The following is a 26,477-nucleotide window of genomic DNA, read 5'->3' as shown; positions in this document are numbered from 1 at the left end:
TTGACCGGTTTTTTTTTGTGTTTAATCAAAGGTGTCGTAGATTTGTGTTCAAATTGCACGTTAAACCCTTTAAAAGTATGGAATTTTCTCCTTAGTTTAAAAATGTATCTGCTTAACAGCATGTCAGAAACAAAACTATAAAATAAAAAGTAGGAAAAAAAGTTCCTAGTAACTAACCTTGCTAACATTGAAAACCTTTAACCCTCCGAATTAGCGTCCTCTCCGGCTGGGTAACAGTTATTGCTATCGCCTGCAATTCAGTACAGTTTTCACACGATTTAATTCTTTCCGCTTACGATCGCTTCCTTAGCCTGCAAGTCGTCCACAGCTGCTGCCGCAAACACACAGCCACACTTAAAAAGTAAGCAATGGACCAAAAAATGAGAAATTAAAGTTTTAATTGCTGAGACCTACTTTGGCTGTAGTTGTTTGGTCTTCTTTTTTTTAAATTTCATCCAGCACTTTCCATTACAACCCAGCTTACTGCCCCTTTGCGTCAACGCGTAACTCATTATGGCCACGGTACCAAAATCTGCAAACCCGCAAAGCCCACTGCGCGCCGTGCACCGTGCACAGTGTGCAAGTAGTGTAATGAATAGGGGGTAAGGAGGTGCAACAAAAGAAACCAAAATAATCCATACAAAGTTTTTCATTTAAACTATTTCACTTTTGACTGTTACCCTCACCCCTCTCCCTTTCGCCACCGGCCCATCAAGGCCATGGAAAGCGTCGGCCGCGGGTTTGGAAACAAAGCTAAAGTTTTTACCACGGAAAGCTCCCCTGCCAGCTTTGGCGATGTATCGTCTCAGCTTATCTGCCTGCTGCTCGTCTCTACAAAGGCAACAGAAGAAAAAAACACACACAAGTGCACACACATACACACACACACTTGCTCATTCTTGGCCGGGACAAGGGATAAGTAAAAGTTTGTGATGTTTCGCTAAGCGCTTGCTTAAAACCGCTTCGCCTTCAATTTCCATCGCTCCGATTATCGGCGGTTCCTTGGGCAATTATGTTTGGCTGATGGCAGGGTTGGTGGAGAACAGGAGTGAGGCAATGGGAGGGGTGTGGGTGTGCACCAGCAGAAACAGGCTCGACAGCACCGGGAGCAACTGTAACAGCCAGCTTGTCTTGTTGCGATTTCAGTTTTGATAAGTTTTTTCTTCTTTTTTCCTTCCCCGGGAAGGCGTAAGGCGGAAGTGTGCTTTTTTCTTGCCTTCCAAAGTAGTATCTTTCGTTCCCTTCCTTTTCGTTCCACTACTTTCTTTGGCACCGCCACCGGAACCATTGCAATGGCTGACGTTACGGGGCCGGAAAGCCTTTGTCTCGGTCGCTTCTACGCTCGCTTTATGGGTGTGAGGGTGGAATGGCCTTTGATTTTGGCCATTCCAGCATTCTGCCACCTATCCCTCGCCCCTACAGGGGAACAATGTTTGGGATTAAATGTGTCTTAATTTCTTTTCCATCGACCGGATAATGGAAACCGGTTGTGCCATCGCGCATGAAGCAATAATTAGTTTTAAGCTCGTGGCTTTACGTTTTGCTTCTCTGTCGCTGCTTCACGGTAGAGCGTGTTGTGGTTTTGAGTATGAGTTTTTTCCTTTGCTTTCCTGCTTGACCTTGAGGAAATGAGGAAAAACGAACGGAAAACGGGAACATTTCGTTTTCAAATATGATTTATTTAATTGTGACCGTGTGTTAAGGATATTTAATAAAGAGGATTTTAATAAGAGAAAAGGATATTTAATACATGCATATATATATATTATGTTAACATGGATGACTCGCTATATGGTGTTTTTCCATAATTTGAATATTTTTCTCGGGAACAATAAAATGTTCGTTTAATCATAGCTTGACATTCAATAAATAATAATATCCATTCGGTAAAATTCAAGAATAACCGACAGGTTCACAAGGTTCACAGGTTTTAATTAACCGTTCATTACGGTAATATTTCGCCACTAGCTTCGGTCATTCGGTGTGATGCCAAAGCCAGTGGTTAGTGACCATTGGCACCGTAGCATTGCAAGCTGACTTCTCTGATCTATAGTTGCAATTAAATGTTCGCCTATATCATTATACATGGTCATCATATTTTTTCGATAAGTAAATTTAATTTGTCCTGCCGCGTGTTGGAGTCGATTTAATTGAAATTTCTCTAAAAAGAGCGCACCTGGAGGGTGGGCCTTCTTCTCAGCACCGTCCCGCTGCCAATATCGATAAATTATCCGTACCGGAGAGGTAAGGGGGGTGGAAACTAGGAAAAATGCTAAAAATAAGACAAAATAAGCGACAGAAAAAAAGCTTTTTTCATTGCGTTCATTCGTTCTCGTTCGTAAGGCGCACAGAATCTCTCAGCTCAGATAGGCTGGTGGTGGTGGTGCTGGGCTTGTACCTAGCCGCAGCCGTAACCTTCGCAGCCGCTCCGTGGTACGGACGGCGGCCTGTGGAGAGATGAGTTTGTGAGAAAGTTGGCTTTAATTTAAAGATTACCAGCCACCGTATCGATGGTAACTGCCCGGGTGGCTTGGGTAGACTGCAGCCGCGGGGAGAGAGGGGAGCATTAAGCTCCGCAAGGATGATTAGTGACATTGGCAAAGCGAATGTGAAGAAGAGCAGAGAAAAGGTTCGCCGTGTCTTTTAAGCGAAAAGCTCACCATTACTGTACGATGGAAAGGAAAAGGGAACGGCAATAGATAAATGTATGGGAAGATAATCGAAACGGCCAGTAATGGAAGGTGCAGCACGGAAGGGAGTGGAAAGTGGAAAGACCAAACCCCCTTGCCTCGGCTCGGCGCATAGTAGGCGAATCATTGCGAGTCGAAAAGACGCAACGAAAGAGAGAGAGAGAGAGCAAAAGCGCAACCGATGTGTTTGAATTTCGCCCCAAAAAGCGACGACGTGGGTTGGGATATTTAATTTATTGCTTCCGCTGGAAAATGTGATCTTCTTCTCTTCTCTCCCATCTCTTTCCTCCTCATTCGTGCACGGGGTTTTAAGGAGTTGCCAGTTCGGCTTCGCTTATGGCTTAATTTTGCTTGCTCTTTCGCTTTTTTTCTGATCTGTGTGTGTTCCACCGCCACAGTTATGCCCCCTCACCCGTGTCTTGGTAGCCGGGTGGATGCGTGTCATAGCAACCTGGTGTCGAAAGATGAACTCATCGAAGCGGGCCGGCGGGCGCACCACGTCCAAGCACCACAAAACGCTCCCGTTCACGGTGGTGGCTGAAGGTTCGTTGGCGATGTTTATGCCACCGTGCTGCCGTCCGTTGCCACCGCCGCCGCCGTGTCTGACGCGGCTGGGATGGGGTTTTTGGTGTGCTCGGCGATAGTGAAAATGTAATCCCCTGATTACGGGACCCGGGTGAAATGAATCGCACAACGCAACGGGTGGACAGACACGAGGAACGAAGCAGTAGCAGCAGCAGCAGTAAAGAAGCCAAGCTGCTGGAAACAGCTGGAACAGTATGAACATTCAATTTAGAAAGTACGGTCGCCCTCGGTCCGGTATTCCTTTGGCACAAACACACACACCCACACCCATTGCCTCGATTGCCACGGAGTGTCTCGTGGACGAGAGTCGTTCGTTTTCAGCGCCCACCAGCAAACGGGTTATTTAGTGCTCGATAATTTGATTTACGATCACCACCATCGCCGTGTTCCAGGTGGCTGACAGAAGGCGGGACGCGAGCATGGATACGGGCGAGCGCCGGTGTGCAGTGGTGGGCGGGCACTCGCCCTATGTATGTTCGGAAGAAAAAGCGTCCGCATCTTAAAGCTTCAACCTTGAAGGTGATGTGGGTTGAACGTTGGTTTCGGGGGAGCACAGACGAAAAAATCAATCCCAGTAGATTTCGGAAAAAGGAAGTCCGAAGTTTTCATGCTTTTAGTTGTGCTGCAATAGCTATTAAATTATCATCCCCCCGGGGAGATACATATCTTGTGCGCTGGGATATTACGAGGTTATGGATCATATTGCACATTGCAGTGCATCATGGCACAGAATGCCATTGTGGACGGGGTTATGTTTGAGCTTCTCATTGGAACTGTTCGATACTTCCATTGAAACGCATTCGCTTTGATCGTTCTGTATTTGTTGGAATGCTGTTCAACGTTAAGTTTGATCATGCTACGAACAAGCTACATAACTCGATATGCTGATTCCGCTCGCCAGGGCACACCACCATCTGCACTCATTAGCGCTCATTTTGAAGTCGGCGCTGAATGGGTTTCGCCGGACGGAATCTGTGCTTTGGTCGCTTTGGTGTGCTCTAAGTTTGCGAGGAGGAGTTTTCGACGAGATATTAATGCAAGTGAGGTTCATCTTGTCGCAAGTCTTCTTTTATGTACTATTCAATTGACATATTTACATGCATTAACTGGGTTAAATAATGAATTGATGCTTTCTTGGGATAAATTATAAAATTTGAACGTGTGCAGATGGATTATTTGAATGACGCATTTGGAGCCTATCAGCAGAAACGGATGCTTTTGAAGATTTCTCCTTATGGGTTTTTTTTCCAAATATTTTCTTAATATTCATTTGCGCCTCGTCTTTTGCTTGTATCAATTAAGGTATTATGTAGAAAAGCTGACAAAACGGTCTTTAAAGCTTTATTCCTGATACATCTAAAAAATGTTGTAACTTTAAAACTATGAATAACAATAATAGCATAGAGCGCCTGGTCTTGGTTATGTAATACGTAGATGACCACCTGAACTAGTCGATGGACCTTTAATAATTGATATCAAATGATTTAAGAACCATATTGGACAATATTGGCATGCTGCGTGGTCATTTCGCTATGAAATGAAGACTGTCCGACTTTCAGTGGACCACATACTTTTTATACCTTATATCACCTTTATGCATGGTGTTAAGAGTTTTTAAAGGACATCGATCTGATTTTTTGCAGGGACAAAGCTGAAGAGTGTCCTCAACGATGGGTGGAAAAAGTTCGCCGATAAGTGGTCTAGGGAACTGGCCAGGGTACCGCAAAGTCATATAAAAGGTGAAAATATGAGGTGTCCGACTTTAGGTGCCCGCCACTGTACACCCGATTTGCGTGGATGTTGTTGTATCATTTTTCATCAATGTAACTCCCTATACCGATCGGTGTAATTCATGTAAACAGGTAAATCATCGAAATCACTTAAGTTAAGCCTTGAGGCGTAGCTAGCTTGTGTTGAGATTATTGTGACGCTGGTACCGCAGCCGCAAAAAAACAGAGAGTGAAAGAAGAAGTGAAAGAAAACACCTGTGATTATTCCAAAAATCCCATTCGATCAGGTTGTACGTGTGTTGGCGTAACTTTGCTTGCTGTACGGCTCATTCTTTGAGCTTCTACAGCTGCTTCTCCACATCTGCAACCTTTGGTTTCATTCATTCATGCAAAAAAATAGAACAGAAAGCGAAGGAGGGAGAAGTTACGCCATTTTCAGTGCGTGGGTAGAAAGTGCAGCATAAAAAAACAACAACTGCATTTATACTTCTCTTGCTCAATCACGGGAAAGTGTGCAGAAAACATGAACGCACATCATTTGAAAAGAGAAAGCGAATACAGAGAGCGTGAAAGAGAGAGAAAGAGCTACGGCGAGTTAGCAACAGAAACACATCTCAGTAAGCGAAGGTTTGGAAGGGAAGCCGTCGTGCAGCAAACGGGACGCAAATGACCAACTCTACACACACACACACACACACACACACACACACACACACACACATACACACGCTTACACACACAGAAATCAAAACGTCCATAGTAGGGTTATTTGAACACGAAGAAAATAAAACCACCATACACGTGTACGCCGTGATGATGGAAATAGCAACATAGAAATAGAAAACAGAAAGCGTGGAGCGGAACACAGAAGAAATGGAAGGCACAAAATCAACCAAACGCATGCCGAACGCAGCGTTATTATGTTTATGGCACAGCATAAATAAACGCCTCATGTTTACTACGCACTCCGCGCGGGTACGGGGGGTTTGCATGACCTTCCGACACCCGCCCTGACTCCTTTCCGACCGACCTTTGCCGTGCCGTGTGCGGGTGCTGTGTCCACTAAAGCGTCCGTCCCATAATGCCGGACGGTATTCCATCATTGCTTCGGTCGGGATGCCGTAACCCCCCCCCCCCCCTCCATCTCTCAGTGCATCTTCCTGCCTCATCCCCAAAATAGGAAGGAATGCTAAGGAGTCGGAAGGAGTAGCGCACGATACTTGCCTTTTCACCGTCCGGATCCGACGTCTCGCGGGATACTGCTGTGCGTGTGTGCTTGTGTGTGTGTGTGTATAGGCTTGTAACGCAATCATTTCCTTTCCAGTTTCTGGAATCCGGTGTTTCTGGAAAGAGTAGAGCAAGCAAGTGGAGTGGAGAAAAAAAAATGTGCAGAAAAGTGAGGTGCTCATTCACCGTTCACGGGTTCACGGGTTCACGGGTTCAGGTAGGTTTGTTCGTGGTTCGTTTGCATCCTTTGGTGGGTGGGAGAGCCTGCGCAACTAACAACAACCAAAAAAAAAAAAAGGAGTAGTCGACGAACCAATCCAGAGGGTGCGAAGAGCAATTTCCCTTTCTTGTTACGACGACTGCCAGAAGCCGTGAGTGAAGTATGAAGCCACTGTGCGCCGGTACACCTCTCCCCCCGGTAAGCGGAACTAGCCGGCCTATGTTTGAGCTTCCAAGAAAATGGCACAGCAGAAAAGGGGGGGGGGGAGGGTGGAACCGCCTCACCAGCAGGGCGGTAATGTTTGGGCGTTCGTGTTCGCATATTCGCTTTAATAAAGTTGTTTGTCGTGGCTTGCCGTGGTTCCGTGCTAATGAAGGCGGAAATTTGATTAAGGGATTCGTCGTCGTTCATTCGTTCGTTCGTTTGTCGAGCCGATTGAACGAACGAACGAAACGACGAGCACACCCGTTTGTTGTCGCGTGTGATTGAATCAATGAATGTCTGGGCCCTTGTTCCTTGTACGTACGCATACGTCGTGGTACACGCCGAACCCGTCCAAAGGGCGGAACATAAAACGAAAGCAAATACGTACAGCGATGAGGATCTCGAAAGATCCGCCGTGCGCGGGTAGAGCAGGTAATCCTCATGTACTCATTACCTTTCCTCCGATAGGGGGGCCTTTTTGTTACATTGGATTTGCGTATGCTTTTAATATGTTAAGTGTACTATCGGATTGCGTATGCTTCAACTATGTGTGTTAAAGCCGTTTTTGTGATGTGTATGCTACCTTTTGCCTCTTTTATTACCACACAACAAAACTACACGGTGCACGAACAGTTGTGCGTTACTTTGTGCCGATGGAAATTGGAATGGAATTGATCAAACAAGCTTTAGCTCGGTCGTTTTTTTTTGTTTTTTTTTTACATTTTTCACGGGGCGTTTTTCTGTGTATGAGTGTGTAATACTGTACGAAAGGATAATTCAATTTATTGAATGGTTAAATTTATTTTACTCCACAATCAAACGCAACTAGCAGCGATGCAGAGCGGTGTGAGCACACACGAGCAAAGGGGAATAATGGAACATTTTGAGAGAATCAAATGTGAAAATAAATTAAATCATATGATTCAACATCAATCGTATGTTGGTAAGGTTGTAACAAAAAGGGCGAGGGAAAAAATTATCCAATCATATCGAGCGATGGATAAAGAACACCAATCGCGCTTGGTAGGTGTTTTTTAAAACTGTTTTTTGCCTTTATTATTGGCTGGGGTTAAATTTCTACTACAAGCAAATGGTAGACACAAAAGCTTTCACGTTTAAGCGGAGCTTAAGAGGATAATGTTATGCGGTGGAGTGTTTAAGCTTTCATCCAAAATGGATTGTGTTTCAAACTCGTTTTTTAACTGTTGGTTCGGCTGTACTTTACCCCTGCTAAATGTATTAAATTGTGCTGTCAATTGTGGTGATGGGTGATAGTGATAAAGATAAATGAAAATGCTGTTAAAATAAATGAGAGCGTTTGTTACATTTTTAAAGCTTTAATTACATTTCCGTAACCAGCAACAGCGAAAGCACAAAACTGACAATCAATTTCAATAACAAAAATACTATAATGCCTTGGTATTTAATTGTTTTGTAACTGTTCGCACTATTTTTAACGAAAAAAGTCCCAGATCAATTATTTGATCGTATGCATTTGTGTTGTCGATCATACATTTTTATATCAATTTCACAATAAATGTGCAAGTACAGTCTGAACTGAACTAGATTGTGATTTAAGAAACAATATCTAAATCCATAATTCAAATGAAAGCGTATTGTTCGTTAACGAGTTGTACAATAATTGAATAAATTTTTCGCCGCTTTAAATCGATTCAACGTTATGCTCTTTTAGTTCAACTGTATCAATGATAATCGCACTAGTATACTACAATACTTCCATATCATTCAGATCGGCATAATCATTTGCTCGGCAGCTTGTGAGCCCTCTAATTTACGCGATTCATCGGTAGTTTACATCGCAAACGATCCATCATTCGCTGCTGCAGTGTTGCGCATCGCACGCCAATAACGGCTGTACTATCGTGCTAGGCTCCACTATCGTGCATATCATATCAATAAGAGGGTCATATTGTTCAGGGAGTAGATATTAATTAATCGGGCTTGATTATTCTACCCCCCCAACCACCAACTTATCGATATGCATTTCCAATGGCCGATGGCCATTTTAATGCATAAATTGACCACAAACATCATTCCCACCGTCATCGCGGCACAACACGTGTAATAATGGACCAAAGCTTTTTGCTTACCGATTTCGTGTGTCTGTGTATATTTGTGTTCGGGTTTTTTTTTGTTCTCTACAAGCATGATCGTATGTTTTATGCAATAGGTATTAATTTCGATCAGATATTAATGGGACCAAATTGTCCCGGTTTCAGACGGAATTCACCGGCCCCGCCAAACGTCTTTCATTGATGGTGAGGGACATGGTGCTATTTGTGCAGTGTTTTTAAACAGTAAAAAGAGTTGAACTGAAAATATGGTAGATAGAAGATGAGAAGACATGTTCATGAAGCCAACGCATTAATAATTGAACGGTTAGAATACTCTCTACAGATCATCAGTGTCAGAAATTTCCTGTTTGTTATTAACAATTGATAAAAAGTCAGATAAAGTAAGATTAAAACCAACAACTGTCATAAAGATGCATAAATTGTTTGTTGTACCGAGAGAAATTCAATATTGTAGTGAAAAAGAACAATCATGGTGGAGGCGCATGGTTGCTGGTAAAATGTACACGTTACCATGGGTGAAATAAATTGTAATTAATCATTTCGACGACTTTTCAACCAACAGGATACGCAAACCATTCTTTAAATCTGGTGTAAACCTTTAATATAAATAACAGAAAAGCATTGGCTTCAGAACGGAAACGGTAATAACTGAACTTGCTGTAACCTGTAACTGTATAGCATGTGTTCGAGTAGAATCACAGAAAAAAAAAAAAGGTTTTCACACAAGCACGTTTTTGCAGCTGCTTTATTGGTAATTCACTTATTTTATTGTCCAAGACCAAATATATCGCACCAAAACGAAGCGCTCAAAAAAGGCGTGCTTCCTATCCCCCTTTTTTGATTCAACTCCCCGATGACGCGTTAGTTTTTTGGCGCTTTCCCCTCTTCTTTCGGGTTACCTGATGGTAATCATCGCTTTCAGCCGCCGCGCACGTTTCTTCTGTTCAATGTCTCGGCAGTGATGCCATCATGCCCCAGTCCCCGCCATCCTATATGAGAGCAGTGGTGCCATCACTCCCGAGCCCGTCAAACATTTTTGGAACGATGGCAGTGGTGCCAACATACCCCAGCCCGTGCAACCTGCTGTTCCAATCCTATGCGGTCAGCAGGCTTCACTACACCTCCATCACTGCCAACTTATGCACTGGTCTTTTGAGTGTGCTGCCCTTTGCTGTCTGCACAGTAGCACTACGAATCCTCCCGTCTTTTCCTTTGAAGACCTCCTGGATTCGTCCTCTTATCCAAGTTCTGCGCTCACCATCCGCAACATACACCAAGTCTCCCTCGGCCGCAGGTTTACTTTCGTTGAACCATTTTGTTCTTCTATTCAGGGTAGGAAAATATTCCTGTTGCCAACGCTTCCAAAACTCGTCCGTCAGAAACTGTGTTCGGTGATAGCTGTTTCTTAAGGCGTCTCCTAACTCTGTAGGTGTCTTCGCTTGATCTTGGCTTCCAGAAGAGCTTCCTAAGAGGAAGTGATTTGGCGTGAGAGCTTCATTGTCAGAGGTGCTTTGAGGTACATATGTCAGCGGTCGTGAGTTAATCAAATTTTCTGATTCCGCCAGTACCGTGGTGAGGATTTCATCTGTAAGTTTGCGTCCGTCTTGCAGGACAGTTAGTGCTTCTTTAACGCTTCTAACTAGCCTTTCCCATACGCCCCCCATATGTGGCGCTGCGGGTGGGTTAAACTGCCAAGCTGTGCGCGTGTTTGTAAAAGTTTCCGCGCAGTCATTATTGATTTCACGAAGTTGTTTCTTCAGTTCATTGCTAGCACCAACAAAATTTGTCCCATTGTCGCTAAATATTTCCAAAGGCGGGCCTCGGCGGCAGACAAATCGGCGTATAGCCATAATGCAGGCGTTCGCACTTAAGTCGTATACTAGTTCCAGATGGATAGCTCGAACGACCAGACATGTGAACACTGCCACATATCGCTTTACTTTTGTTCGCCCTACGCTAACCTCAATTGGTCCCAGGTAGTCTATTCCAACTCGACTGAAGGGTCGAACATGCGGAGTCAATCGTTGTTCTGGTAAAGGTGCCATTCTTGGGGCCTGTGGTTGACATTTTGCGATTTTACATCGTTGGCAATCTCTAGCAGCTTTAGACACCATCGTTCTAAGATTCGGGATGTAAAATCGCTGTCGGACCTCATTGACTACCGTCTCGCTGTTTGAATGTCCGTATTTGCAATGGTATTCTTGCAGGATAAGTCTGGTAAGGTCATGACTTTTCGGCAGTATGATAGGAAACCTTGCATCAAATGTAGCAAATGAGGCGTTTGCTGTTCTCCCTTCGACACGAATCACTCCATGTTTGTCGGCAAATGGAGTTAACTTGTAAAGAGGGCTACATCTCTCTATGTACTGCCAGTTTTCGGAAGCTGGTTCATCACGATTGTGAAGTAAAGTTCGAATTTCATCAGGAAAACATTCGCTCTGAGTCCATCGTATAATGTTCCTTTCTGCAACTTCATACTCAGCTTGTCGTAAAGGCACGAATTCTGTTGTTACATTTCGAATTATTTTGTTTGTTACATTCCGGCCTGCTCTGATAGTTTCTATTGCAAGTTGTTTCAATCGTCGACGGCAATTGTTAATGAAACGAGATACTATGGCAACCGTTCGCAGCAACACTCTCCATTTGGAAAACCGGGAAACATCTATTACATTTCTAGGAACCTCGATGTGATGCAACAAAAGGTATGCTCTAAGCTCCTCCTTCGTTTCATAAATATTTTTTTGTTTTGGCCATTGATCTTCAGGAAGGTAGAGAAAATCACTACCTTTGAACCATCTGCCGTTGTTATCAGGTTCAGTGTCCTTATTCCACTTTGTTAAACAATCAGCGACATTTTCTTTTGTTGGTACGTGACGCCATTCTTTTGGTTCGGTGAGCGTCAGTATCTCTCCGACCCGGCAAGCAACGTATTGTTTATAATTACGATGTTGTGATCGGATCCAGGATAAGACTACCTCTGAATCGGTATGTATGAACTTTCTAGAAAATGTGATCGTATGGTTTTCGCAAATGGAGTTCATCATTCGTGCTCCTAGCAGCGCTGCCTGCAGTTCCAAACGTGGAATGGATTGGCATTTCAAAGGGGCCACTTTACTTTTGGCCATTATTAACGTGCAATGTATTCCGTCTTCCAATTCCGCTCGAAAGTAAGCCACACAACCATATCCTGACTCACTCGCATCGCAGAATATGTGTAACTGTAGTTTTTGCTCAATTGGTATTGAAGCTCCAGCAAAGTAGTGGCGCGGAATTTTGAGTTTACCAATTTTACTAATTAGTTCAATCCAACGCTTCCACTTGGTAAATTCGGCATCGCCCATTGGGTCGTCCCAGTTTATTCCAGCTCTCCACAAATCTTGCACCACGATTCTTCCGTGCACCAGATATGGAGCTAGCAAGCCCAATGGGTCAAATAAACTCATAATAATGCTTAAAGCGATTCGCTTAGTTGGTATTTGGCCTTTTTCCACATATGGCTTCAAGTCCTCTCTCCATTCAGTGGAATACAGAAACACATCTTCGTTCGGTTTCCATTTTACACCCAGGACACGGTGTTCTGGCTCGGTGTCACACTCAATATTCATTTCGCGGCGGTCGTGACTCTCACCAAGCGCTTCCAGTACTTCTTGATGATTACTCATCCAATTCCGCATGTTGAACCCTGCATTAGCATGAATATGGCGTACTTGTAGTGCTAGACTTGATGCTTCTGCTACTGTATCAGAGCTGTCTAAATAGTCGTCCATATATGTACTCTTCATTATGGCAGCAGCTGCTGCAGGCCATGCGCTTCGATGCTCTTCCGCATTGCGTTGCATAATAAATTGCGCGGAACATGGCGAGCAAGCCGCCCCAAAGGTGGCAACGTCCATGATATAAACGTCAGGTTCAGAATTGGCATCAAAACGGAACAAGAATCTCTGTGCATGTTTGTCATTTTCTCTTATTCTTATTTGGTGGAACATTTTTTCAATGTCTCCACCGAATGCGATGCATCCCTGACGGAATTTGCAAAGCACTCCGGGCAAGAGGGCCAATAAATCTGGTCCCTTAAGCAATTGAGAGTTGAGTGAAATTCCATCAACACGAGCAGCCGCATCCCAAACCAACCTCTTTTTCTCAGGCTTACGCGGGTGTGCAACCACGTTGATGGGCAAATACCATATTCTGGTAAAGGCGTTTGCCTCAAGTTCTTCTGGGGTAGCTTTGTGCGCGTAGCCTCGTTCAAGATATTCTCGTACTTGGGCATGTACAATGCTCCGTAAGTTAGGGTCTTTGTTAAGCTTTGATTCCAGATTAATCAATCTTTTCTTAGCCATCGGCAAACTGTCGGGTAAGTCTATGATATCAGACTTCCATAACAGACCCGTAACAAACCTCTTTCCTTCGCGAGTAGTGGTTTGTTGCAATATTTCTTTTGCCCTTACCAGTTCCGTGGGCTCGGCTATGAAAGCGGACTGAGCCCCTGACTCTTCTAGAACAAAATACTTTCTTATTAATTCGTTAAGCCTTTGGTCTCGATCAGCCACACTATCATGGTGTGCTAGGAGTTGTCCTGTTCTAAGATAGTCGTCACATGGACCATACACTGACCATCCTAGTGCACTTCGCACCGCTATGGGTTCCCCCGGCGCGCCTATTCGACTCTCAATAGGGGCTATTAGGTTGATGTTCTGTAGACCAATGAGCACTTTAGGTTCAGCAGGGCCATAATTCAGTACCGGAATACCTCGAAGATGTTCATACTTGCTTATCGAGCAACGATCTAGACCCTGTACGGGTAGCTTTAAACTTTGTACTGTTCGCGCTCCTACAAGCGGAAAATTAGTGTCAACGCCTTGAGCAGATATTTTCAGATTTACGCGCTGAGATGTCGGTTCAGTTCGGGTCACATCTGAAGTCCATGCTAATTGGAGTGGTTCCGTAATTCCTTCAGCTCCAAGCTTTCGTGCTACAGAGGACTCGACTAACGTCAGTGACGAACCTTCATCAATGAATGCTAATGTTTCCAACTGCTTATCGCCATTGTACAAGGTTACGGGTACAACTTTAAACAGTGTGGACTTAGCGGGTTTGTTCTTTTCGTGAAACTGTATTATGGCTTGTGGCACATCAACTTGATGAAGTAAAGTGTGGTGATCATCTTTGTGGCAACCATTAATATAACATCGGTACCGCGTCTTGCATTGCTCTATCGAGTGATTGTTTAAACATTTACGACAAAGTTTCAAACGTTCGACAGTTTGAAGGCGTTGTATGGGAGACGACTCAATGAATTCGCGGCATCCACGTACTACGTGTTCAGTACTAGAACAAACAAAACATTTTCTAGGTGCCAGTTTAGTAGTGGTAGTACCCTTCGACGAATCATGAACGTTTACATGTCCCTTCACATTTCGACCAACTCTTGCTTCGACTTGACCAGGCTCTTTTGAGGTCGATAAAGTAGCTACTCTGCTTGCTTTTGTTACCACTTTTTTCATATACATTCCAAACTCCTTTAAAGTTGGTTCCTCATACTTTTCACTAAAATCTGACCACTCCATTTTGTAAGTAGCTGGCAACTTTTCAACGAGTTCATCAAGCAATGTCGGATTGTTTAAGTGCGAAATCATATTAGCGGCTACAATATGGTCACATAGTTCCTGCACAACTAGGCCAAATCGTATTAACGAATCAAGCCGATCTGCTCTCGGTACTTCTGCTCTACGCACCTTAGTCAAAAGGCTCTTCAATAATAGTTGCGGTTTGCCGTACAATTCGCGCATTGTTTCGATTGCTGCTGCCGTTGCGTTAGGAAATCGTAGCTTCGGGCGAATTAACTCACGCGCTGGACCTCTTAAACACTCCTCTAGTCTTATAGCATTCTCAACTGCCGTAAATCCACAGGCTATGGTGGAATCTTCGTATGCTCTTATAAATACGGGCCATTCTTCTGGATCGCCTGAAAATGTTGGAAGCTTCTTCGGCCAAACATGCCTTGCTGCATTTTGTGCAGCGTTAGGGACAATAGAACAAACGGTACTCACCTGTTGCGGGGCAATACCTTCTAAGTAAGACGGTTGCATCTGTTCGGGACGCATGACGGGGTATGCCGGATCCGCAACTCTAAAATGTGGTTGCTGTTGTACCTGGCTGGAGTAGGCACCATACATTTGCTGCTCTGGACCGGGGACTTGAGTACGTAATTGTACCTGGGCAGGGTACGCACTGGACTCCTTCCTATACGTGTCGCACGACTGCGCGTTGCATCGTACCTGGACGGGGTACGGGCTACATTTATGCTCTTCCAACGTAGAAACATTCTCCTGGGTGTGTACCTGGACGGGGTACACGCCACACCGCTGCTGCGAATCGGGAACCTGCACGGGGCCTTGCACCTGGACGGGGTACATGCCACTCCGCTGCTGCTGCGTATCGCGAACCTGCACGGGGCCTTGCACCTGTTCGGGGTACACATCACACCGCTGCTGCTGGTAATCGGGAACCTGCACGGGGCCTTGCACCTGGACGGGGTACATGCCACTCCGCTGCTGCTGCGTATCGCGAACCTGCACGGGGTCTTGCACCTGGACGGGGTACACACCACAACGCTGCTGCTGGGAATCGGGAACCTGCACGGGGCCTTGCACCTGGACGGGGTACACATCACACCGCTGCTGCTGGTAATCGGGAACCTGCACGGGGCCTTGCACCTGGACGGGGTACACACCACTCCGCTGCTGCTGCGTATCGGAAACCTGCGCGGGGCCTTGCACCTGGACGGGGTACACATCACACCGCTGCTGCTGGTAATCGGGAACCTGCACGGGGCCTTGCACCTGGACGGGGTACACGCCACACCGCTGCTGCTGCGAATCGGGAACCTGCACGGGGCCTTGCACCTGGACGGGGTACACACCACTCCGCTGCTGCTGCGTATCGGGAACCTGCGCGGGGCCTTGCGCCTGGACGGGGAACGCACCACACCGCTGCTGCTGCAACACAGCCCGCTGCTGCATATCCATGCCGATAAACTGCTCGCACAGCTGCCGCTCCGAGACTGGAACCTGCTGGAGGCGTTGCTGCTGTTCCCTGGCGCGGACCTGCGCATCGCGTTGTGGCTGAGCCAGATACTCACTCTGCTGTCCTGACGCTGTGGCCGGGTTGTTGGTAGGCACTCGTTGCACCATATCGGCCGACCGGCTACGCTGCGGCTCCTCTTCGCATTCATCAGGTGCTGCGTTCAACTGTTGTTCCGCCCATTGCGAGGTTCGTTCTCCATTGTCTGACAAGGATGAATCGCTGTCAAAAGATTCCTCCAAGCGTAGCAATTCTTCGGTATGCCGCATTTTCATCCTCAGCCGTCTCTCCTCCAAATCTAGAAGGCGTCGCTCTAGCTCCTGGTTATTTTGCACTCTTGCAATTTCCCATGACTGCGACCGGGAACTACGCGAGCTCCGAGCACGAACACTTTTTCCACTAGCATCCATCGATACAAAATGAAGTTCGCACCGCTTTCGTGAAACTAAATTTTCACGCTTTTATCGAGAAATGAAATTCTCGCACTCAACACTGTTTGGTGAAAAACGAAATTTTCACGCCTTTTTTGAGAAATGTTCGAGTAGAATCACAGAAAAAAAAAAGGTTTTCACACAAGCACGTTTTTGCAGCTGCTTTATTGGTAATTCACTTATTTTATTGTCCAAGACCAAATATATCGCACCAAAACGAAGCGCTCAAAAAAGGCGTGCTTCCTATCCCCCTTTTTTGATTCAACTCCCCGATGACGCGTTAGTTTTTTGGCGCTTTCCCCTCTTCTTTCGGGTTACCTGATGGTAATCATCGCTTTCAGCCGCCGCGCACGTTTTTTCTGTTCAATGTCTCGGCAGTGATGCCATCATGCCCCAGTCCCCGCCATCCTATATGAGAGCAGTGGTGCCATCACTCCCGAGCCCGTCAAACATTTTTGGAACGATGGCAGTGGTGCCAACAGCATGATTGATATGTACTGTTCCATTGGTATGTTATAGTAAGCTAATTAAATTTGACGTCGAAATACAGATGTATAGACATGCCAGACATTTCCAGCTCTTCAGACGGTCTGACGACAAGTGTGAAATTATAAATATTTACAACAATCGTGCGGTGGAGGCGCATGGTGGTTGTCAGATGTTTCATATTACAAGGACTAACTAACACTTTGAGCACTGGCATTCTGCACTAGCTTTCTGCGGAGAGCACAGTACAAGATAAGAGAGTGGATAAAGCGTTTCGTTGGCTTACGATCGTTGACTCTCTTTTTGATTCTCAGAGACAATGCCGCTTCTACAATATGCGCTCTCTCTTTCTTCCTGCAGCAATACTTTTTGCGCAAAGTGTTAAACTCTCTCTCTCTCTCTCTCTCTCTCTCTCTCTCTCTTTCGCTCTCTCTCTCTCTCTCTCTCTCTCTCTGCAGTCTCTCATCCATGTAGACACCAGATCTTTGACAGTTCTCGCTGTCGAACACCTTCTTGGTGGGGCATGAGTCCGGCATCCTCATAACATGCCCCAGCAATCGTATCATGCCAGTCTTCGCCACGGTTAGGATGCTTTCGCCGCAGTTCGCCGTACATCTCAGCAAGCTCGTGGTTGATCCTTCTCCTCCACGCTCCATGCTCGAACACACTGCCAAAGGACAATCTTTGAGAATGCGTCGCTCAAACACGCCTAGAGCGTTTGTATCCTCCGCTCGGATGGCCCAGGACTCGTGTCCATAGAGGACCATCGGGCGAATCAATGTGCAATATATCTCACATTTCATGCGGGCTCGAAGTTTTCTGGATCTCAGCAGTCGGTGAAGCTCATAGTATGCATGATTGCCCTGCACAATGCGTCTCTGGAGTCTTCTGGATCTGCGTCATTTGGAGGATCTCCTGAAGAGTAACAATTTGGTCAGTGGTGGATTTACCTTCAACAAACCCAGCTAGGTAGCTGTCGACAAAATTTGTAGCAATTAATTTGCAGCACACTAATTAAACATATAATTACATGTTGAAATTTAAGGACTTTATTTATCGAGCACCAGATATCAGAGTTGCAATGTCGCACGTAACCTTCTAACGTCTTGTTAACCGTCTTAGATGCTGACGTCTGTTGATCCCGTATCGTCGTGACACGTTTATACGTCAGGCTTGACGTGCATAACGTAATTACAGTGAACCCTCTCTTATTTGACACCTCTCCAATTTGAAAAACCTCTCTTATTTGAACATTTTGCACAGTCCCTCGATTTCCTGTACATTTTTGTTCCTCTAATTTGGAAATCCTCTGAAATCTGTGTCCCTCTTATTTGTGTATGGTGTTGCCATGGTTATTGAATGATGTATGCTCAAATTGGCAATCCTGTTCGCAGTTTCCTATAGCAACAGTTAAGGCTGCATGCTAAATGTTCTGTCTCTTTCTTGTTTGGATGGACCTTTCATTCACTTTCCACCTCTGTAATTTGAAAACCCCTCTTATTCGACAGTCCCATCGCCTCTCAAATAAGAGAGGGTTCACTGTATATCTTTTTTCTGTGAGTTTTACATTTTATAGATCAGATAGAATTTACCAAAGATTTTGGAACCAGGAATAAAAAGACTCTAAGATAAAGGATTTTGCGGTCAGGATTTTTGTGACCAAGCATTTTGCAGCCGAGGACTTTGCGATCATCATTTTAGCGACCATGGATTTCTCGACCAATAATTTGGTGAACAGACATTTTTTGAACAATAAGTTTTACGACCAAAGTTTCCTAATCTCCATAAATAAATGGTACAATCATTGTTTATTAACTGGCGCATCAAAAAGTGGTACAAATTATTAATTCTCATCCATTAAAATGGAAATCAACTTTTGGTAAAAAAAGAGATGTGTTCCGTTAAATACGAATCGTTTGGTCAGCCTGTACTTTAGTAGATTTCCTTCCATTGTGTGTCCATCCGTCAAACATTCCCTTTCGATTGGCACTAAAGAACCAAAATGTTCCTTTGCAAAAGCGCATGAAGCTGGTCGCGTGTAATCTGTAGCGCGTTGCATATACAATACCGCATCAGTCACGTGGGAGGGCACGGGCGCGCGCGCGTGTGTGTGTGTATGTCATGTTGTTGCTGGATTAGGCGGCGCATTTAAGTAGTTTATCATTTTCCAGCCCGTTATCTCCAAACAATTGGCTCACGCGACGGTTGGTGCATGAACGTTTGAATATTAATAACCGGACACCGGGCGGACGCTTGTGCCACACGGTCACCGTTGCAGAAAGGTGCTGTGTTTCCTCTGCTCATCACCCCGGCCGATCGTCACCAATCGCCATGGTTGTTCGGTGGAAACTCTTCGCCCAGCTGCGCCCGCGGTGGGATGGGCTGGCTCGCGTTGTGTCGGTCTGTCGGGCCTGTGCCGGGCATTAAGCTTCCATGTTATAAATTCAGCCATTTTCCACGAAAAATAAAGCCAACCACTACGGCTATCCAATCGCTTCGAGCGTTGATAACGGTGTGCCAGGTGAAGTTTGCTGGGTGGTGGGATGGTGGTAATTTCTCTAAAATTGCGATCATAACCGGTTGGGCTAGATGATAATCTAGGCAAAGTGGTTTCGTTTCAAGCGGGCGAGGACGTTGAGCGGTTGAGCGCGGAAGGGAGGATGCGCCCACGCCCCGTTTGAGTGAATCTTCCCGTTGCGCAGTGAAACTTGCGTCAAAATAAATGATAAATAATTAATTAATTACGTACCCTTGTTGGTGTACGGCGGCGAGCGACAGGGTCATGGCAGCCTGGCAACCGTGTGCGTGTGTGTGTGTGTGGTTGCTGGACGGTACTGTTTTCCCGAACCACAGGAAATGCGTGCAGTCGACCGATAGTTAATGAAGCTGTCGGGAAATGGTCCAAGGGAAAATAGGATTATGAAAAGCTCACGGGGGAACGGTTTACCGTTTTCTGGAAAGGGAGGCTAAAATTAAAACCTTAGAAATGAAGTTTAAAATATGAGTGAAAAGGTAAAGTTACCCAAGGTTTAGTAAAGCCTGGTGGAGTGGATGAACAGGTAGCTGCAAACGAAAGAAAATTATTTGCTAATGTTTGGTGGATTGGGTGTAATTTTAATTGTAATTTAAATTACTTAAATACGTTATGTTTGCAAAGCTCGTAGATACTTTATACTCGAATGCTTGTTCATTGAAAATGGAAATCCAAATTTAACCTAAAGTTTTCAAAAATATGTACGTCTTTTTATTTATAATTTGAACCATTCCAAAGCTTTTATATTAATAAAACAGGAATTGTTACTTTGGTAGCAATTTGTTTCCGGGTGTTTTGTAATAAGAAAGTGAACTTTAACGGTGATGCAAATTTCATATTTAAAACTTGTCCGGTCAAACTCGCTTTTGCTTCTTCTTCTTCTTTTTGGCTCAACAACCGTTGTCGGTCGAGGTCTGCCTCTGTACCGCTTGTGGCAGTTGGCTTTCAATGACTTTTGGATTACCCATCCCCCACCCCCCCCCCCCCTCCTCTGCACATAGAGAGAGTGGATTGATTGGATTGTAGGATTGTCAGTCCTACGTATGGCGGCACGGTCTATTTAGGGTTTGAACCCATGACGGGCATGTTGTTAAGTCGTACGAGTTGACCACTGTAGTATAGGCATGTGTAAAATGAACGAGAATCGCACCGTTCGAACAGTTCGGTAAAGTGCACGAACGAACGAAATTCTTATAAAAAGGAACGACCAGGAATTTTGGAAGAAACTGACTACACCGAACGCGTTCGAACGTTCCGTTCAGTGTTCGACGGCACACATAAAGGTGCGAACGGGTCGTCAGAGATCAAAATGTATTCTGTTGGTGTTGAAATCGCGCCCATACAACTCAATTCCTCGAACGCCGTCGAATTTGTCCAGCAGTGCTCGATACGTGTGCTGTTGGTGTGGAAATCGTATCTATACGACTGAATTCGTCGAACGCGTTCGAACTGGCTCATTTGTGTTCGATCTGTGTTCTGTTGGTGTGGAAATTATACATATACAATTCAACAGATCAAGCCCGTTCAAACGGATTCGTCATTGTTCGCGAATGAACTGAACGGAATTGATTGCGCTCATCATGTTGATCCATATTTAAGTAGTTTTTTTTTTATAGAATCCTTGAGTGTGTACAAGGCATAGAGTACAATAAATGCTGAAGACATTTTTGCGCGTATTAGTTTTTTACATGCTTGTTTTTGGTCGGTTTTGCGATAGATTGTGTTGACCAGACAGCAGATGAGCCGAGTGTTTAATATGTTTAAATTATTGGTTTCAACCGCAGAATGACTACTTCTTTGGCTACAGCATGCATCTATGGTAGGCGTTCGTTGTGAATAAAAACCCCATGAAAAAAAGAACTAAAGAATCGTCGTTCACGTTCGGGTCTTTTTGGTGAGCGAACTAGTTCGTTCGCGTGCGGTGAAAAGAATCGTTTTGCCCATGCCTAGACTGTACCATGAGACCGACTCAACTCGCTTTTGCTAGTGGCAATAATTTCGCGCCGTTTCCTGTCCATGCCCTTATGCTCGTCCTTAACGGGGTGTGTGGCCGGAGGCTGGGCCTTGTCTTCTCATCTCTTTCGTTTCCTGTTGTTTATACTTTCATACTGGTTTATACTACCAAGGCGGATTAAAATATCAGGTTGTTGAAAAGAGTCTTTAGGGGGGGGGGGGGGGGGGTCGCCATAGTTTAGAGACTTTACGTCATTTTAAACCCGTTCACCATTGGTTTCCGCACACAAAGCATAGCAAAGAGCACAGATTTCTTTGTTACTAGGTACATTTTTGTATGTCTATTTTTATTTTATCGAAAAAAATGAGATACAAAAGATTTGATGGTTGGTTTAGTCAGGAAATTTAAAATCATGCGAGTAAGAGTTCCAATCTCACTTAAATTCTTGATGTGGCTCGCAGATAATGATGAATAAATGTAAAAATAGGAAAAAAATAGATGATTTCTTAGTTTTTATCCTCAAACATCGAAACATCCACATGTCGAATACACATTGAGTTATAGAATAAATTCCCGAAATAACACACCTCAATCTATGTTTTAATGTTAAATAAGAACTCCCCACGCTCAAAATATATTTTTAATTAATATGTTAGCAAAAATGTGGCAGTTAAATTATATGAACAAATTAAATAAATGTAAACACGTACGTCTGGGGACCGTAAGTGAAGAATTCCCGTCAAACATTGCGAGGGTTGCGAATGATATCATCTGCTCGAAATCTTATGGTATTTTAAATAATCTTTGATTTTTATTCATGGATTATTATTTTTTTCGGTAGTATTTGTCGAAAAGGTCACTATTTCAATTTTTGTGGATTTTTTTAAAATAAAATGACAAAATTCAGGAGTTTAGTATGCTACAATTTGCACTGGTACACCTTCTCTTGGGGTGCTATAATTATAACTGCTAAAACTAGGGGTAAAAAAACTACCAAGGCTCGCAAGCTCTTTAATGCGAGGGCTCTGGGGCGGTGAACTTGTATGGCGTGCGAGCCCTCGCGCGCCCTCGCAAATCGCTGTCAATTGCATGGCGGGTTGTCAAAATGCTCTAGATTCCATCACCTGATATGTTTAATCCACCTTGCTGCCTACACAGTCAACACAAAAACGTGCTAACAGGCTAATGCTAAAGCTTTTTTGTAAGAACATATCATTGCTGTATCGTAAATGTTCTACCCTTTACATTGATTCGTTTTTTTTGAAGGCGTTTCAAATGCCTCTTAAACCTTTTAAACCGCAGTTCAAATGCTTTACTGCTCATTGTAACTGTTTTTTTCTATTGCATTTAAACCTCGAAGAGTGGCAATCTATCAATGTCATGTGACATAAAATCTCGATATACTCTGTATGATTGACTATTGTATGATCGTGTTCAAAAGATTTGATCGTTCTCGGGTTACTCATGCCTTAGCTACGTCTCATTGAAGCTTATAGAAACTTGGTTATGCATACTTAGTGGTACTTACGGTACTTAGTGCGGAAGATGATGATTTAGAATGGATTCGAACCATGTCCAGCCGTCCAGTTGAAGGTATGAAAGTTGATACCTCTATCTCATGTGGTCGACTGTTATCTGATTTTATTATAATTAGACGTGGCAGAATAGCGTTCAATAATCATTTCATTGGGCACATATTGTTAAAAGCACTACGACAATGCTAGGCCTTATGATGAAGCTGATCGGCGATATAAATACATAGTAAAATTTAAAAAAATAATTAGAAACTAATTGCTTAAAATACGATTGTTCCAGGAAATAATAAAAAAATGTATTATCAGCATATTATACCATGCGGTAAGTTAAACCGTGTTAATAATCTTTGGCTCGACAGGATGTGGCTGGAACAGCGAACCTACACGTAGCAAAATCCATCTCAAGTGTAATCTCTCTAGAAATATGTTTTGCTATCAAAACAACACACAAAAAACCGTACGTAAATTTTCTTCAAGTTGTGCTTGAAAAAAGACCCAAGTTGCATCCTCAAAAGTACTTCATATCAGTTTCTTCAGCAAGAATTCGAGCTTTAACCTACCAACGTGTAAGTATTTTTGTAAGGCTGAAATAATACTTTTTTGTATGACTGTCTGTGCGTGTGTGTGTGTGTGTGTGGTTAATTATTTGCAAACCAAAATCTCGGGCCCAAAAGTTTTTGCCCATCTTCAAACGGTCGACATAAACGAAAAAAAAAAACAAAAATGGGGGAACAAACCAGCCAACACTCACACTGGCAAAAACGATCAGCGAGGCCGGCGCAGCTCGATTGTTGTACCACAGCACAGAAGGTGGTTGTTGAGGGAGTGTAACCGCAATGGGGAATCTCTGCATGAGGCCAGCTCCAGCACCAGGAGGGCGAAAATAAAACAAAAAAAAAAAACGTTTCAGCAGAAATAATACCATTTTAATGAATGAGAACCGTTTTTGCTTGCTCGCTTGTTGTGTTGTTGTGCTGTGCAGCAAGTTTTCCCTCCGCAAGTGTTCTGTTTACAGCGAGAGTGCTTTCATCATAAGTGCGCTGTCGATAGCGGGTGGTGAAAGCAAAAGGTGATCCAATTTATGGAACTTTTTTTTGCATAAAACACAACAAGCTAACCAAGCCTGCCCAAGGGGCCCAGAGCCCTGCCGCGAGCCAAGGGCGTGTGTATTTGCGTGGCACACAGAGACGCGCAGTATAAAATATGGTAACAAGTGACAAATTTGCAACTCAAATTGATTTAAATCTACTTGATGTATAATGTGCTACAGAGTGAGCGAAGGTAGGTAGGGTCCTTTTACGTCTATCGAACTGTGTGTGTGTGTGTGCATCCCAAAATGAAGGACTCACGCAGTTGACGAAGCGAAAAACAAAATCCTTTTCCACCCAAAAGCAACGCATACGCATGGCATAGAGCGTTTTCGGGGTGTTGTCGAGCAGCACAGCTAGCAAGTGTGTGTGTGTGTGTACATTTGCGAGTAAAACAAAACAATTTGATCAATGGGCTCAACGAAAGCAGCCCGAACGACGCAAAAAGGGGAAAGGGGATCAGAAGCATACGAAAAAAGAAGGAAAATAGTACAAAAAGAAGAACAGTGAAATGAAAACATGCAAAGAGGGAAGGAAAAAAACACCATGAGGCAAAAGATAAAGTAAAAAAGCAAAAAGAAAATCATGTACATAAAAACATTAGCCACGATAAATCATTAAATATTTATGAGCATTGCGCGTGCAGAGCAGAGCCAACAGCCGACGACAGAAGCGCAGAAACGCAGAACGGGCCCGAACGCGGGCCAAAGCCATCGCAGGCCCCATCGCAGGCTGTTGTAGTAATAATAATGTGTACGCAATATCGCTACTATTCCTGGTGAGCGCAAGGCAAAACAAAAAACCCCCCGTCCCGTCCTGTGGGATCAAAACACTAACGTAGAGAAACAGGGTCCTGCTTTGGTGGGAGAAAAAGGAAGAGCACAAAACACATAACGCTCACAAAAAAGGAAGCTCCCCAACGAAATGAACGCAGCGCGTGTGAAAGTAGCGCGAAGAAGCGGCAAAATCAAACAGCAAATATAATGAAATAATATGTTGCGCGAGCGGTTGGACCGCGTTACTTGGCGCTTTCCGGTTGCGCCTGCAACGATGTGCTAGGGCGTGTGTGTGTGTGTGTGTGTTTGGTGTAGAGCCTGGCGCACCAGCAAACTGCACGCAAACGTGGGATTGGAGCGGCTTTCTCCACCCGTAGCCTTTGTGTGTTCGTTCCCCGTTTCATGGCTTCTGTTTCTTTCCATGGTTTGGGCTTTGCTACTTATGCTACGAGAAACAAAACAAACAAAAAAAAAGAACCATCCCATCGTTCAAAAAGCGTATCTAAATATGCCTTTTCTTTTACTGCGCTGAATAATTTCTCTGTGGGGGAGTATGCGTGAGCATTTGCAAGGTTCCGCTTGCATGCGCAAGCGTTGGTGGTGTTGGCGTTGGTGTTTTTATTTTTTTGTTTGCTGGTTCTGGTTTAGCTCATAAGAGCAAATGCTTGTTTCGAATACAGTAAAATACGGCAAACCTGAGCCAATAACTCTTCTGTAACAATTGTAATGGTGAACATAGTGCAGTATTTTGCCATTTACATATTTTTAGTTTTTAGTTTTTATTTTTTTCAAGCTGACCGATAATGGAGCAGTAATGGTAAATGCGACGAGATGTTGGTCCCATCGTGAAGGGCGCCCCATTTTATCCCGCCTGGGAATTGGTGCGGCATGTATTTAAATTAATTAAAATGACCCTCCTGCTCCCGTTTGCTGGGAGTCACGTGGCGCAAGGGCAGTAAAATCCTGCACCAACGGCTAAATTGATTTCTATTGCTCGATGGATTGATTTTTTTTTTCGTTCTATTTCTCTTTTATTTACCTTTTGTTCTCTCTGTCCTATTAGCTATTAGCGGTGGGTGTCCTTGGCAACTGGGACCGGGGGTGATAAAAGTTTAATTTAATCGCTCTAAATGCGGCCCGACCCGTCCCATGAGAGCATTCCTGTGGAGCAATCAACGATTGGGTGTGCTCGAGGACGCACACGCCTTAGCACATCCTTGATCGAAGAAGGCGCGCCGGTTCGCCGAATGGTGGGTGCCGCTGCAAAATCAATTCCGCTGCCACTGCACAATCAAAGTAAGCTTAAAAGAAGTGCGTCAAGTGCGTGAGTGAGAAGGCTAAAACAAAAAGAAGTACCCCCGCCGAGCGTTCCAATCAAGTTAAGAATGTGTTAATGCACGACCGTGGGTAAAGAGTGAACCGGTTCGGGGAGAGCGGGACGGACGGTGGCCATCGCCTGGAAAGTATGCATGGTTAATGTGCGCTGGAAATTTTAAACCCGTTCAATTATTCAACACAACGGGTTCGCGGACGGTAACGCCGGTACCATTCACGCGCAATGGTTCCGCATCAGGAAGGTTTCCCGGGGTTTCCCGGGGTAGTAAGGACGGCGGGGGGAAGCGGTACTCGGTTCACTTCCGTGTCGGTACTGTTGGCAAACTTTCCCATTCGTCGAAGTGGACCGAGGGACAAAATTAAAAGCGTGCAAAGGTTGGATCGTTCTAGGTCGCAGAAGGGCCATAAACTCAACCGGTGAATATTCGTGCGCAGCGCCATTAAATTTGCTGGTGTAAAGTTATCGATTTGCTTTACTATACTCACGGAATAAATTTTAAATAA

At 44.4% G+C, this 26,477-nt stretch overlaps 1 protein-coding gene across 1 annotated transcript; it reads right to left on the bottom strand.

Annotated features, from left to right (window-relative positions):
• Positions 1 to 2,357: 2,357 nt before the first annotated feature.
• On the bottom strand, positions 2,358 to 16,104 carry LOC125906824 (mediator of RNA polymerase II transcription subunit 15-like). Its single transcript, XM_049607393.1, has 2 exons — positions 14,803 to 16,104; positions 2,358 to 2,447 (listed from the first exon to the last, which is right to left on the bottom strand). The coding sequence occupies exons 1-2, from the start codon at positions 16,102 to 16,104 to the stop codon at positions 2,358 to 2,360; spliced, it is 1,392 nt and encodes a 463-aa protein (XP_049463350.1).
• Between the last annotated feature and the right edge of the window lie 10,373 nt (positions 16,105 to 26,477).

The sequence above is a fragment of the Anopheles coluzzii genome, chromosome 2 (assembly GCF_943734685.1).
Source record: "Anopheles coluzzii chromosome 2, AcolN3, whole genome shotgun sequence".
Classification (NCBI taxonomy): Eukaryota; Metazoa; Arthropoda; class Insecta; order Diptera; family Culicidae; genus Anopheles; species Anopheles coluzzii.
The sequence above is the reverse complement of the archived record's forward strand: the minus strand, read 5'-3'. Positions and strand labels throughout refer to the sequence as shown.

Coding starts and splice junctions, on each gene's coding strand:
- LOC125906824 (XM_049607393.1), bottom strand. CDS start 16,104: ATGCGGCATACCGAAGAATTGCTACGCTTGGAGGAATCTTTTGACAGC. Junction 2,448..14,802: donor AAGGTATTGCCCCGCAACAG/GTGAGTACCGTT, acceptor ATCTCTCCACAG/GCCGCCGTCCGTACCACGGA.